This window comes from Netta rufina, assembly GCF_964035555.1.
Source record: "Netta rufina genome assembly, chromosome: 3".
Classification (NCBI taxonomy): domain Eukaryota; kingdom Metazoa; phylum Chordata; class Aves; order Anseriformes; family Anatidae; genus Netta; species Netta rufina.
The window spans coordinates 19,583,843-19,599,630 of NC_140125.1; the positions used below are offsets into that span (position 1 = coordinate 19,583,843).

General features: G+C 52.1%; 1 protein-coding gene across 1 annotated transcript in view; it reads left to right on the forward strand.

The window, feature by feature from the left end:
• Nucleotides 1-15,788, forward strand: part of ITPKB (inositol-trisphosphate 3-kinase B) — a 51,899-nt gene extending 36,111 nt beyond the window's left edge. Inside the window, 6 exon segments of the mRNA XM_084283745.1 lie at nucleotides 4,535-4,634; nucleotides 5,299-5,512; nucleotides 6,779-6,983; nucleotides 10,478-10,579; nucleotides 11,482-11,553; nucleotides 13,531-15,788. Coding sequence (XP_084139871.1) covers nucleotides 4,535-4,634; nucleotides 5,299-5,512; nucleotides 6,779-6,983; nucleotides 10,478-10,579; nucleotides 11,482-11,553; nucleotides 13,531-13,746 — 909 coding nt within the window. The 3' untranslated portion in view covers nucleotides 13,747-15,788.

The window sequence follows — 15,788 nt, forward strand, 5'->3', positions numbered from 1 at the left end:
CGGCAGTGACTTTGTCTCTCTGCCCCTCTGCCCCAGATTTTTGCTCTTGATGCGGCTGGCTCCTGGTTGCACTAGAGAAAAGGGTATTCCTCACCGTGCCAGGCAGGACTGGCTTCTCCCCTGCCAAAGCCAAAATCCTTGCTGGCTGAAATGAAACCATTCTGATAAACAAAGCATTGAAAGTCAAAGAAATAATACATACACAAGGCGTTTTTCTCTCTCTAGATGCAATGGGGTCCTTGCTTCTGAGTCCTCCAGGCTGCACTCAGCATATTCTTGCAAAGCTCAAGGTGAGGCAGGCCGGGACTGTGATTAATTATTTGTGTGACTGTGCCCCAGCTTCACAAATAATTAATCTAATAGGGTTTGAGGGTTTCAACTAGAATTTTTAGGCATGCAGAAGTGTGTTTCAATTACCAAAGTATCGTCATCCCATTTATTAACTTCAGTGCGGTCTGCTGAGGGAGTCTCTTTGTCTTTACTGAACAACCACCACAGGCACCTGATGGGCATTGCCCTGCCAGATTTGGGAGAGCTGCTGACATCTCTATGTGACTAAACCAGAAACTGCCTTCTGGTCCAAAGTTCTCCCATCACAAGTGGATCCTCAGGCCAAAAAAGGCTATTTTGCCACTGTGCAGAGCTAAGAACTAAGGTGGCCTTCTGGCTTCACCGACTGTCATGAGGTTTTTCCTGTGAAGGGAAACAGTCATCACTAAGAAAAGCTTAATTATTTTTTACAGACCACGAGAAAACACATTCATTCTTTTAAACATGGAAAACTGTATGGTATGTGTGTGTGTGGCCCCCAAGCAGGCTGACAGTTCCCATTTGGGAAGGGCTGGAAGTGGAAGCAGAGAGGCAAGGCCCTGCTGTTTCCTCTCAGTTTTCCACCATCTTCTGCTCCTAGTTTATGTCAGGACCTTCCTGGGACAAATGGGCTGAAGTTCTCCTCAAATCATTAACTTCATGCTGCTCCTGCTCCTCCCTGCCCCGGCTACATGATCTTGACTCCAGTGGTGCATGCCCTGGCTAATACAAAGTACTGAAACGCAGGCCCAACTCCATCTGTTTCCAGGATGTTTGGTCCTGCCAAGCAACAGGAAACAATAATTTCAGCAAATTAGATCGGTTTCTGCCCATCTCTCTGGCTCAATGCATGGAAAGGGCAGGGCACCCCCGGCTCCCTGTGACACTGACCAAACCCCATCGACGCTCCCGCTGGGAGAGGGAGGGGAGCAGCAGTCCCCAAATGTCACACCGCCCCCAGGCAGGCATTAAAGGAAAGCCATCTGCTCCAGGGAAAATGTGCAGCGAGCGCCGAGTTCATCAGTCACTTTCTGTTTAATCTAATTAAACACCACATACCCTCTGACCTTGTGGGCTGGTGCTACGTTCTCCCTGTTGTTCTTTCCATATGAAGCTCTATTGACAGATGGGGAAAGCCTGGAGTTTGCTTTAAGCTTCAGATAAGTAAAGCCAAACAGACAGCAGATAAAATTGTTTTCCAAGCACTCCTCTCCCACTGACCACTTGTGGGTACTTGTCGGGAGGCCGCAGCTCTGCTGGCCCCAGTCCCACACCCTGCCAGCTCCACCGTGAGCAGCGTGAAATGGCAGGGGCAGGAGCAAAGCGCTGCTGAAACCCACTTTTGGGGCTGAAACAGCTTTTAGGGTTGGGTCTGCCAGTTGCTCAGCTTTCTTTCCACAAGGCAGACAACGGGCTCCACGCATTTTCAGAGTTACTAAATAATTTGCTAATCAGTCGGCGTTTGCCGATGTTGAAGCAGGTTTTAAATAACAAGTGTCAGGTTGCACCAGGCACCTTCTGCACATCCTTTGGAGGCAGAGGGGATACCATGGCTGTGCACGGCTTTAATGCTCCTGCTGCATGTGAACAGGGCAGGGCAGGGTGGGAGAGCCCGGGCTGCGTGCTGCACGTGGCCACAGAGCCAGGGTGGAGCAGCACGGGCCTCGTGACACAAATCAAGTCTGTGGCCATCGGCAGCAGCCTGACACGGGGCTGGCATGACAGGAATCCGAGGCTGTCAGTTCTGAGATGTTCACCCCTGCGTGAACCCACGCTGGCATGTGAATAAACACAGGCATCTTCAGCTGGGGCTCGCTAAAGCTCTTGGCCATCCCCAGCGCCTGGAAGGACCCCGGTGCTGGCTCGCAGACATCCGGAGTCACCCTTAAGCTGTAGGGAAAGCACAGAGGGTGAACTTTCAGAGAAACTGCTTACCTGGGCAGATAATTTCATTATCTTCAAACAAACAGGGTTGCAGCATCAGTGGGAAACATTGGCCAGTGTTGTCCCTCCACAACTCAGCCTGCTTCCAGCAGCTTGGGGGTGACCTGAGGTGGGCAAAGCAACCTCCAGGACCTCCGTAAAAACCTCTGGCAATTGTCTGAAAGGATAAGAAGGCCTTGCTTGTTCACTGAGTGATCTCGGTTCGGATCTGCACCATCTTCCACAGCTTTGCTTTATTTAGGTTTATCCCCAGAGCTCTGCCAAGACAAACCTGTAACCAAACATGCAGGCCAAGTCAGTGAGGCTTCAGCTCAGCGGGAGGGTTTGGTGTTGTTTGCTTTTTCCTGGGGACTCGGGGCCATCAACCTGCACCACAAGAGCAGCGGCACGGCAAGCAGGGAGCAGCAGTGCTGGAGCCGAGTGCTGTGCTCGGAGAGCTCTGCCGAAGGTGGGGCTGAGGTGGCTGCACCGCCCCGGGGACCGCTTGGCTTCATTCTGCCTGCGCTTTGAAGTGCATCGTGGTCTTAGCTACAGAGATCTTAGCACTGAAAAATAAAACCTTGGCTTGGGAAGGTGCAGTTCCTTGGCTGTTCTCTGGGGACTGTGTGCCTTAGGATGCTGAGCGGGAGGGTAGGACACCTTCTCATTTCAGATGAGGCATGTTGCTCCCATGGAGTTTTTTTCTCCCCTCTTTCTTCACAACATCACACTGGACCTGGCTGTTACTATTTTAAAGCAAAAGCAGGGAGACCCCTCTGCCCCCTTTTCACCTCCCCTCCACTTTCCCTCCTGCTCTCTGCCAGCAGGAGAACAAAGAACAGCTACAGCGCGCCGGTCCTGGCACTGCCCTTGGAAATTAAAACATTCCCCCATGGCAGGTAGGGAACTGCCCGAGCCCCTGCCAAAGCAAGCAAACCATGCTGTGGTGCAGACCTGCCACGTGGAGGAGCCTGGCTGAAGGGCATGCCCGCAGTCACTCCACGCTTGTTCAGAGCTCTCTGCCAAAACACTCTTCTCCTGCCCTAAATGCCAGGGTGTGCCAGGATACCCTCAGCCCCATGTGGTGCTCCAGGGGAGCTTCACTCCTGCGAGATGGGAAAGGAGAGGAGGGAATGGGATTCACAGCCCACCCAGCGCCCTGCTCCCTCGGGGTGCAGCGGCCCGCCACGGCGCGGCTTCCACGCTGCAGACACTGACATCCTTGTTTGGCTCCTTCCTATTCTTTCAAACATGTCAGCAGTTCCCAGCACGGATTCCTGTGCTCTGAGTTCAGCCCAGACAAGCGTCCAAGCTGCAAGCCGGGGTTGCTGGCTCTTCTCCTCCTGCCTGTGAGGCGTTACTGGAACAGAGGCCGATTCTCCAAGCGCGGGGAAGATATTACTGGGGCTTTCTGGAAGGCTCCCCTGCATGCATTAGGCATGGAGCAAATGAGGATAATTTTTCTGTGGGCTTCCAGCTGAACCCAGTAGCAAATTGTGGCCAGGATAAAGCCTGTTGTTTGTCTCCTCATCTGCGAGAAGGCATTTTTCCATTGCCGCTGCCTTTTGTTAGCAGTGTGTTCCCCAGAACAATCCAGGGAAAACCTCTGTGCAGGAAGGAACATGTATTCAAGCGAGGCTTTTGCATATCCGATGCAGCTCTCGCTAAGGTAATGTAAATAGTTTTGTGCAATCTATCTGGCAAGAAGCACAACATGTCAGGAAGGAATTGTTCTCCAGAGTGTGGTTAATGGTTGGCCAAAGCAGGTGGATCAGACACAGGTGGATCGGAAACGTGGTGAGCAGGGCAGCTGGCTTTTCGTGGGGAGCAGAAATGCATCGGTGAGCACACACACGTGTTTTCAGGGGCTGCAGTGGAGTTTTGTGGCCCAGGAGTAATCCTGGGCTCCATTTCCCACTCTGCTCGCTATGATCTGATGCAGCAATTAACCCAAAGAGGAGTTAATGTCCTCATAGTTGCTGCTGAGGGGTACATGGAAGTGGACAGGAGGCGCTGCAAACGGCTGGGCTCTTCATCAGAAGCAGCCAGCTGGAAGAAAACGGTGATGCCGTCCACTTCAGTGAGGTTACTCATGAATTTTGAATGTGGAGATGAGGCCCAGTGACTCTGGCTTGGCATGGGGCGATGGGAAAAGAGCAGATTCTCTGTTTGCTTTCCATCCTGCGCTGGCTGCAGTGCCTCCTGCGTTGTCCAAGACAGCCACGTGCTGCATGGAGTGACTTTATGGACAGTAAAAGCTTAAAACTTTGCATTCAACGTTGTTTTTTTTTTTTTCCCTTAGAGCAAATCATGGAGGAAGATCAAGAACATGGTGCACTGGTCTCCATTTGTGATGTCCTTCAAGAAGAAGTACCCTTGGATTCAGCTAGCAGGACATGCAGGTAGAGAGCAGCACAGGGGCCATCCCAAACCATCTGCAGCTCAGCCACGGCTGTGGGAGCTGGGAGAGGGCAGGGTGGTGGAGAGGGTCTTGTTCAGTCAGGATGATGGGCTTTTCTGGACAGAATTGCTTCTGACTGCTGCGTGAATGTCGCGGATTTCATCTTCCATGTCCAGAGCCCGGGACAGCAACTCCTCTAAATGTTCAGGAGGGTAACAAGGAGCTGCAGCTCTCTGTGCTTTCAATATCCCAAGGCCAGCGGGTATTACTGCTGCTGCCCCCCATTTCTCTCCAGCAGCAGCCAGCTGGGTCCTTTGGGTGAGCCCCAAGACCCCTTGCAGATCACAGGGAAGTGTGTGACACTGCCTGGCAGGAAGGTGCCCCACTCACAAGCACAGCCACGTGGTGTGACCCTCACATGAAGCATACAGAGAATGGGACACAAATGTGCCCTGCAGGAGCTGCTGACAGGTCCCTGCTCTGCCTGAGGTGTGACACTGCTGGTCATAAACCTCTGACCCTATACATGAATCCAGGAGCTGGAGCTTGTAAGCCCCAGTCTGCAGGGCCTCTTCTGGGCATGGGAACGCTTCCAAGGTGCTGTCGGGCTGCTCTTCTTGTTTTGGGAAGGCTCCATGCCATCCCACACCCGTTACCACCCGCAGGTAGCTTCAAGGCAGCGGCCAACGGCAGGATACTGAAGAAGCACTGTGAATCCGAGCAGCGCTGCCTCGACCGCCTGATGAACGATGTCCTGAAGCCCTACGTGCCTGCCTACCACGGGGACATTGTGAAGGATGGGGAGCGGTACAACCAGATGGAGGACCTGCTGGCCGAGTTTGACTCCCCCTGTGTAATGGACTGCAAAATGGGGGTCAGGTGAGTGGCTCTGGGGCATTGTTTGAGTTTTAAGATTGGGAACTGAAAGCAGATGTTGAAACCCTCAAAGCCTGCAAGTGAGAATACCACGTTCACCTGTCTCCAGGAAAAGCTAAGCCAACAGCACGAGGAGAGGGATGTGAGGAAGCCTGGGTTTGGGAAGAACACGGCAGGCTTTTCCTCTCTGCTTTTTGCCCATTTGGTGTGTGGAGAAAGTGGTTTGGTGCAGTGCAGTCATCCCTGCAGTAAGTTTTGTCAGGCTTAAGCTGGTTGTGGTTCAAGTCTGGAGCAACACGGGGATACCAATACCTCAGACAAAGGTGTTGCTCTCTCCAAAAGGAAATCCAGCTTCCTGAGCAGTGTGAGCAGCCCTTCTGAGAACACTGCGTCTCTATTCTGCTCTTTTATTCCATCTGCCCATCAGGCAGTTCCCTGAGCATGCTGTGAAAGCTGCATTTAGTTTGTGGGAGTAAGTCACTGCCCAGATCTGCTGTGCCTTGGTCTCCCAGGACCACCAGGTGGCAATGAGGGGGTATCGGTACTGCAGCAACAATGTGGGCACCTGCAAGAAATAATCTCCCTTGTCATTGCCAGGCTGGTTGTGGTTCCTTGAGAAAATGGTAAAATAGCATGTGTTGGTGATGGGGTTCTAATTAACATAGGTTCATTAAGTAAAGCATCTGTGCTGGGTCTGTCTGGGATGGAGTCACCTTTCCCTGCAGCAGCTCATACAGGGCTGTGCTCTGCACGTGTAGCCACGTGGGCTCTTCTTGTGAATGTCTGTCCTCCCGAACATTGGCTACGTGTGCTGAGGCCCTGCTTCAGGGATGTGGTCAAGCATTGCTTGTTGGTGGGAAGCAGAGAGTCATTTCTTTCCTCTGCACTTCCACATGGCCTTGGCTTGTTTGTTGGTTTTTTTTTGGTGTTTTTCCCCTTTTCTTTTATTATTATTATTTAATTAATAATTTTCCTTTAATAGTTCTTTTTCCTTTAATTAAGTTATCCTTATCTCACCCCATGAGTTGTTTCTTTCCTTTTCTTCTTCCCCCCTGCTTCTGAGGAGGGGCAGGGAGAGAGCGGAGTTCAGCTGCCCTTCATGGTAAAACCTCCACAGCACCTAGGGTGAAAGATGGATCACGGAATGGTTTGGGTTGGAAGGGACCTTTAAAGATCATTTTTAAAGATCATCATAGCCTTGGAGTGGCTCAGTGGTCTCCTAGCCATTGGCCTCTGCTGCTCTGCTAATTTCCCCCCGTCTCCTTGCAGAACGTACTTGGAGGAGGAGCTGATAAAGGCCCGAAAGAAGCCGAGCCTGAGGAAGGACATGTACCAGAAGATGATCGAGGTGGACCCTGACGCTCCCACGGAGGAGGAGAACGTGCTGCGGGCAGTAACCAAGCCCCGCTACATGCAGTGGAGGGAGACCATCAGTTCCACCGCCACGCTGGGCTTCAGGATCGAGGGGATAAAGGTGAGGGCCCTCCGGGAGGCAGAGCAGGAGGCAGAGCAGCTCTCTGTTACCACACGCAGTAGCAAATCCACAGAACAGGCTGGTGGCAAGCTCCTGTCACCCCAGGGCATCCTGATCCCTCAGCAGGCATCTGCCAACATGCTCAATGCCAACGTGCTGCCAGCCTGAGCCATTAATCCCAATTCCCAGCCTGAGTGTGCGCTGGCCTGTGCCTGTCTCTGGCTGGAGCTGGGAGTTCAGCTGGAGCTGGTGACAAGGCTGTATTTACATGGGAATGTTCAGACAAATTCAGCACCTGAGTGTTACCTACATCCAGGCTGCTTCTCTCAGTTTTGCCTGAGCACTCTGCAAAGAGCACAGCAGCTGGGCAATGCCATTGCTCTGAGCTGACACACACATTTCTGGAGACACCTCCTGGGATGCTTCTGGGTGTCTGTTAGATGAGAACCAGGGGGTTCTGTCCTGACGAGTGGCAGAGATCAGCAACAGGCTTTGCAGTGATAAAGGCATCCAGGATGGCACCTGAACAGAGGTAGGTCTGTAACTGAGAGCATCTGTGTTAGTGATGGAAGGTTCACATGGACGTTAGCAATTTCCCTGCTCTTACAGCTCTTTGCTACCATCCCCAGCCCTCCCAAAGCCCCTTCTCTGCTGCAGGCACCCACGAGCATGCTGTGAGCTGCTCCAGCCAGCCCCTTGCCTGGTTTTTATTCCTGGTGCCTACTATAAAACCATGGCTATATAAGATATGAATGTGCCAGTTCAGACCAAAGCTCACATGCACTCTTTCTTCTCCCTGTTTTTACACTATAATCAAGAATATCTGTCTATTTATAGTCCAGCTTGATCTATCCTTGGCCTCTAGTGGTGCTTCTGTGGTTTGGGTGACTTTCATGGGCTTTACAGCAAAATCAGGTCACATGCAAAGCACTTGAAATGGAAAAAAAATAAATAAATCCTGTTCTCACACAGGCCAGAAAATGCTGGGGGGGCGAATAAAAGCCGTGACTGATGGGTGAGAGTTGCACCCCTGCTTTAGCCAAGTGTAAGTGAGCTGCTACATGATGTGGGCCGTGGATTTTTTCAAAGCAGTTAGGCAGCCCTCTAATTGAAAAACTGAGAAGTGCTGGCCTCCAGGAGTAACTCTGCTGCTTGGGACTGACTAATGTGATCAAGGCTCTAATTACTATAATTCTACTTAAATCCCTTGGCTTCTGGATTATGTTCCCCTAAGCTACAGCATTAGTCGTTCAGGCTGGTTTAGGGCTGGCGTTTCTCCAGCAGGGCTGCAGAACCAGGAGAGCTGAGTTGCATTGCTGCAGCTGACCTGTTTCAGGGTCCTGAGGCTGCTTCTGAGCCCTGGGGAAACCTCAGGGAAGTGTCATTTAACGACAAGGCTCTCCCTGCTTCCTTTCCTGCTGAGGATACAACGTTGGGAAAAGCAGGGGTGAGCCTGTTCTGCCCCTCGCTGACAGCGTGAGGGTGATGGGAGAGGATGGGTTCCCGTGGAAGGGGCTGGGTGCTCGCAGAAAGGGCAGGATCTGTCCTGGGTGCATGGGCTGGGGGGAAGGCAGGAGGAGGAAGGGAGCAGCCACAGCCTGGGGACAGGGCAGGGCTGGGAATGAGGATGGGAACGGGGACAGGGATGGGAACAGGGACAAGGAATCTTTGTTGATTGAGCTCTCACTTGCCAGGTGGCCTCGAGATGATGGCTCTTCCTCTTCAAAATGGGAATTCTCCTCTGCAAAAGGGGTTAATGACACCTAACTTTGTGGAGCAGCTCAAAAATGTTATAAACAGCAACTATTAAGAAAGTCACTGTTAAAAGTAGTACAAATGGTCCCTCTTGACCCAGTTCAGCTCTCTGGAGAGTTGCTCACTGGAAAAAAAAAAATTAAAAATCTTGAAGTTTCTGCTCTGACCTGAGGGTTGTTCACCATTTCCCACTGCAAGGCCACGGTGGGATACTGCTGCAGAGATACATGTATTTCTGGGTCTGGGATGTTTGTGGGGTCTCATAACCAGCCCCGACCGCCCTTTCCTGACTTCTTCCCAGACGGGCAGCTTGTGAGCCCCTTGGCCAGTGGTGCCGGGGCAGGCAGACAGCCCCAGCCCTGTCCCAGTGACACCAGCACCAACTGGACCTGCTGGCGGGGTGGGGGCCAGCTGGGGCAGGTGCCCGTAGCCCTTTCCAGCCCCCCTCATGCTTCTGCTTTGGGGGAACCCACCCCTATGGGCCTCAGAGTCCCTCAGGAGGGGATGGGTTGGTTTCTGCACTGCCCCATGACAGACACAGAGCAGTGCAGTGCACATTCCTTGTACATACTTGGCGAGTCCTACACGTGGCTGCAGCTAAAAACCTGTGGTGAGAGCCTGGCTCTGCTCTGTCCATGTCCAGGACGGCTGCTACAGCAGGGAGATCTGCAGAGAGAAGGTCATCTGCCTCTGCCAGATGTTAGCTTCACTTTTATACCCTGTGGCAGAGCTAGTGCAGGGGCAGAAGGTGGTCACGTTCATCCCAGGCTGGTTTGAAGCCAGGTGTATGGCTGTACCCTGCGCAAGCAAAGCTCTTCGTTGGAGAGCATTCACATGCTGGTTTTAATATCACCTTTGTCAGAGCTCGCACGAAATGCAAGCTGGAAGTTGGATGTGTGTGGTGTGGCTCATCCTGAGCTGCACAGCAGGTTTGGGGTTGCTGCTGGACATGCTTTGCCCAGCTCTTCACAGCCCGTGTGCCCTGCATGCCCCCAGCTGGACTGGCACTGCCACCCCGAGCCAGGGTCACTTCCCTGGAGGGGTCTCCGTGTCCCACCAGGGCACGTCAGTCTCCAGGACAGGTGACTGATCGTGCTGTCTTCCTTCCCCGGCCTCTGCTCCTTTCCTTCACCTTTCCTTCATCTCACGCAGCCCACAGGATGTCTTTTTGGCCTCTGCCCCTTCGCTCCATTGTGTGCAAACGAGCTGTCCAGCGCAGTGGGACAGAGCTCTGGAAACAGCCCCGTGAGCAGGAGCCTGTTGTTTAAAATAGCCCCTGTCTCCAGGAAGCCAGCCCTGCCTGTCCGAGACAATGAAAGGCACTGATGTGAAAATCAGCAGAGCCTTGGGGTACCGGGGAAATGGCGAGTGGCTACGAGGGGCTGCAAGGCCGGGAGCCTCAGGGCCGGGGCTGGGCGCTGTCCCCGCGGTGGGCCACACACAGGGCGTTCAGTGAAAGGTCCGTGAAAGGCAGCCTGTCCGTGTTGGCAGTGTTTTCAGCAAGTGCCTGATGGTGGAGACTTGCCTTTTGCCTTGTGGCAACGCAGCAGAGCTGTGGGATGGTTTGGGACACGCAAGGCAAGGCGTGCTGCCTCTGCCTCCCCCCACAGACAGGCCCTTCAGCTACCAGAGGGGCTGGTCGCACCCTACATGGGGACACGCGTGACTTCTGAAACACCAGTTCTTCCTCCTGGCTCCTCCTCTCCCTGTCCCTCTGACAGCTCTCCCTTCTGTCCTAGAAAGAGGATGGCACTGTGAATCGGGACTTCAAGAAGACGCGGACAAAGGAGCAAGTCACGGAAGCCTTCAGGGAGTTCACCAGGGGAAACCGCAACGTCTTGGTGAGCAGGGGCTGCTGTGGGAGCTGCAGCGAGAGGGCTTCTCCCGCAGAGGCTACTCCGCAGCCCAGGGGAGCTCTCTTGAAAGAAAAATGGCAGAGAGAAACACCATCCTGTGGTGAGGGTGAGGAGAGGAGAGCTGGGAGGGGACACATTCACTGCAGCAGCACCCATCAGGTCCAAGTCCACTGAGGGCTCAGCCACAAAGCCTGTTGCAGAGGCTCTGTCCCATCACCCCCACGACTGATGGCAGCCTCCAAGCCTCCTTTTTAGCCTTGGCTTTGACACAGCAGGTGCCAGAGACTCCTGCCCCGAGCTCACTCTGTCAGGAGGAGAGGCCAAGGCACCTCCATACCTGCACCAGGTGCCCTTCTCGTGGGCATGCCACAGCTGGCGTTTCCCAAGTTGTGCTGCACTGCCAGGAGAATACGAGCTGTAAACAATTCATATGGGCTGTGTCAAATATCCTACTGACAAAGGGCTTTATTTTAAGTTGTACTCTGTAAAGCCTACAAATGAAAGGCTGCAGATGGGGTAGCCCTCGGCACTGCCTCTTTCAAATTTGCTTTGACAGCAGTTACCCAGGGATTACTCTTGGATCTGCAAATTAAGCTGCCTGGCTGTGTTTTATATGTGGAGAGCTTGGAGCTCTCACTCTGTCACACAGTCTCTGGACTCCTTGGCCAAACCATCTCCTCAGGCAGTCACAGCATGAGCAGTTTAATTGTGTGACATTGCCAGGGTACCTGCTGTGCACGGGCTGTGCCTCGTCCTTCTGCTCACACCTCGGAGACGAATTACCAAAGGGGCCCCGAGGAGCCCTGAGTGCCTTTCAGCAGTTTGCAGGGCTGCTTGTAAGGAGCACACGGTCAGCACTGAGGGTTTGTTTGCCTTTGTGGTTTCAGAACAGCTACCTGATCCGGCTGAAGGGTATCCGTGCCACCCTGGAGACATCCCCCTTCTTCAAGTGCCATGAGGTAATGCTCACATTCCCTTCCTCGGGTGCCATGTAGGTAGATCAGACTGCTTTAACCCCAACTTGTTCAAGAAGGAGGAGTCAAATTCAGAGTTTGTAAATTTCTACAGTTTTGAATTTATTCTCATATTTCCACAACTGTTTATCTAATACTGACAGCAGGTGACTGAAATAGTGTTCATGCATCTGACACGGGCTCAGATCTAATGGAAATCAATGTTCATACAAATTAAAAGTGATGTCAAAGGAATTCGATCTGCTTATGGTTTTATATGACTGGAAATAAATCCTAGTTTAAAAATAGGTCTTCTTGGGAGAAATTCCTGCCTGAATGCACAGGTCAGGTATCATTTGGCTGCCAGTTTCTCCATGCCATTTCATCTACCTGGCAAACTGCAGAGTGCATTTCCTTGGCACATGTTGTCATACGGGCAGGAATAATGCCTAGCTCAACGTGTCAGGAGTCACTGCTCCCCCTGCCCAAGGCAGAGCTGTGCTGCCCCTCTGATGGACCTTGATAAATGCCTCCCCCCAGCAGTGCCTGCAGGGCAACGGGGAAACCCAGGGAAATGTCACAGCTGAGTGTTTTGGGTCAGTTCAATGACAGAAACAAAATGCTCCCTGGAGTGAAGTGCCAAAGAGTTCATTTGAAAATGCAGGAACAAAACAGGCTTTTCAAAGAGGCTTTGAAAGGAGTTTCCAATCCTTAAAAATTGCAAAGAAGAGGCTTTGACTTTCCACCAAACTTCAAGATGAAGCATAGCAGGAGGGCTGCCAAGCCCTTCACATCTCCCCGTGTGGGTTGGGGCTCCTCTAAGCAGCTGCAAGAGAATTTGGTGACTCAGGCCAGGCAAGCAAAGAACATCAGCAAAAGGCTTTTCCTTAAAATGCTGTATCCCGGCCAAGAGAGGGCTCTAAGAGCTTAGGAGAAGAGCTGAAGATAAGCATTTCTGGGAAATAATGCATGTTGCTGGAACTTGGAGATTTTCCCAATGCACTGGAGGAGGAAGTCTCCTTGAAAATGTGAATACATCGCAAACAGCACACGCATCCAGCTTAAAACCCTTGTCTAAAGGCAAACCCCAGTGACAGTACGGACATGGGAGTCCCTGGTAGCACTCAGTGCTGCTGCCTTGAAGGGCTGACGCCAGCGGGATGTCCCCAGAGCTGTGCTCCTCTTCTGGTCTGCCCAGGTTGTGGTGTGCGAGGTGTTTCCAGGTATCTGCACACCATGGCGTGTGTGCTGAGGGCATTGTGCTTTGCTCACCTGAAGTCCCCGTATGTGACACAAGAGCACGTGGGCTCACAGTCCACCAAATCTGTGCACATCCAGACGATGTGCTTCACCTTCACAGATGAAAATACCTGCAGGCTTTCCTAGGGCTTGTGGCTGGAAGGGCAGTCAGTAAGAGTGAGCCCTCCAAAGCAGCAGAAGGAATTTGTGGAAGAGGAAATTTGTGTCTGGTCACCTCCATAATGTGTGTGCAGAGCACTGTAAAAGCCAGGATGCTCTAGGGGGAGATCTGGGTGCTATCAAATGATGTTTCAGGCAGCAGTTTGTAAGTACCTCGTCCTTGGAGCATACCTGTTCCTACAGCGATGCCTGCAGAGTTGCTGGGTGTGAGTGGTGCTAACCAGCCACCAAGAGCCAACCTTGGAAAATCTTCAGTCAGGAGACTGGGATTCATCTCACTCCTTCCCCAGGAACCTTGACTCAGTTTCCGAAATCACATCTGTACCTTTTGTGCCTGTGTTTTGCTGACCTTTTTCTTCTGCCAGAAGCGGGGAATTGTATGAATAAATCAGCCGGTCTGAATGCCTGATTTGCATGGGCAAACACTGCTGGCAAAGCACTGATCTTGCTTTTGCTCATGCAAAATCTCGGCATAACCTCTTGCAAACGCAGCTGTAGGTGAGGTGTCAGAGCTGGGTTTGATGTGAAGCAGGTGCACAACTAACTGAGCCCTTGTCTCCGCAGGTGATCGGGAGCTCCCTCCTCTTCATTCACGACAAAAAGGAGCAAGCCAAAGTCTGGATGATTGACTTTGGGAAAACCACCCCGCTGCCGGAGGGACAAGTTCTCCAGCACAACGTGCCCTGGGTGGAAGGGAACAGAGAGGATGGCTACCTCTGGGGACTGGACAATCTCATCCAGATCCTGACAGAGTTGTCCCAGAAGGAGGACTCGCATTAAAGCCATGCGTCCGACTCTGCCACTACCCCCAACCTGTTCCCAACTGACTCTTCTGAACTGCACTACAAGACACTTTCCAACCCTTGCCCTTCCCATTTTAAAGCTATTCTCTCCCTATTTAAGGTGGTTTTGTTGTGTTGTTTTGTTTTTTTTTAATTCCACATGTAAATACAGAGCTAACCTTCCAGAACAACTCCTGAACTTGAAACCTTGGCTTCACAGAGTCAGTAGCCCGGCTGTGCTGGAGCAGCCGGGGAGGGGTTGGTTAGGCAAACACACACTTTCTCTACCATGCTTTTGTCTCTTGTGCAGCATGGTTTTAAGGGAACCTTCCTCCTGGGTGGCCATGGAGACACTGTGGGTCAGGGGATGCTGCAGCTGAGGCCCTGAGGTGCTGCCCAGGCACGGGGCTGTGGTGGAGGAAGGAGCCTCTGCCTGTGCTGGGTTCAGCAGCTTCACCTCCAAAACACCTCTGGCCACGCGTGGGACCCTTTAGTACCCAGGGTGGATGAGCAAGGCTTGAAGATGGTAAAAGACACTGGGGTTGATAACCTTTAGTTGCCTTTGCCAGCACCTTTTGCCCTGGGAACTGTCTTTGCTGAGTGCGTAAATCACTAGAATCGCAGACTTGAGTTTTTGTGTTGAAGACATTCCATTAATCCTGTGGAGGTTTCTCTGTTATTTTGGAGTCACACTGGAGGGTGAGGGTTTTGCTCTCGCTGCAGGGCCATGCGGTTGGGTACAGGTATCTCCCACGGCCGGGTGCTGCCCCCCCACGTCACCCACCTTGGCTGCACTGGCTGGGTGGGCAATGCCAGGAGCTCCTCACTGACCTTCCACAGTGAATAAAGGCTTTGGGCAGGGCTGGCAGGGAGAAAAACAGCTTGTAATGGACACCTACGAGATGTAAGGTAGACATCCAGGTTGGTCATTCTTTTTTTTTTTGGGTTGTGCTGCCAATGCCTGCTCCTGGCCCAGAACCACCCTCCCACCTGGAGCACCTCCACCATTTGTACCCGTGCCAGTTTCTTGCCCGGTGCTTCCCAGCAGCTGGGAGTTACGGCAGACGAGCAGCACTCGAGGTGCCCCATTAGACTTGCATGGCAAAGCAGAGGGGGGAGGCGAGGCGCTCCTGTGCCTTCCCTTTTTCTTGCACTACTTGCTGGCTCTGCCGCTACGCTCAGTCGCTAGCTTCCCAGCCTGTGTTTGGCCTCCCTGCTTCGAGTCCTGTGAAAACAACCAGTTCTCTATTCAGGGTGGAGGCTATTTTTTAACTTCCTGGAACATTTGAACTAAGCAGCTTGCTCACATCAGCACTGGCTCTCTAAAGGTCAGCTATTGATGGGCCAGCAGGACCGAGCTGCAGCCACAAACCCTGCACCTGCTGGAGCCCCAGGCCCCGGCTCACCTCGCTCCCGGCAGTGATGCTCGAGAGCCCCTCTGCCATCGTCTGCTGAGCAACACTCCCCTGCTGAGGGTCATCTTCTGGCAGCAATAAGGGGGATTGGGCTGTCGAGCCCCCAGCAGCTGTGCCCCAGCCTCATTCCCAAGGATTAAACTCCCCAAGGCTTTTCTCAGCTCCTGTCTCAGCAGACAAATGTCTTTAGCTCATACGATGCCATTGTAAATGGTTGCATTGTTGCAGCTCTTCACCAGGCTTTCTAGACTAGCCCTTATGGAAGTGCCTTACAGACTTGCCTCTGTTCCATTAGTGTCATGGAAAAGGTTGGATTTTTTTTTTTAATGTTATATTTATTTTCATCCCATTTTAATTGCACAGAACACTAAAGCTTCATGCATGGAATCCCTTTTTTTTTTTTTTTTTTTTTTTTTTTTTTTAACTGTGTTTTTAGTTTTTAAACCATACCTTTTCCACCTTTGGAGAAAAGGTTTGAAGCGATATGCCTAGATATGTACCAGTTATTGCTGTATTTTAGCTTTGTGCTCTCATATATATATATATATATATATATTATTTTTTAAGACTTTATAAAATAGATTCCTCACTTTGTGGCTTCAGAAGAAGCAGATTGTTTCTCCCA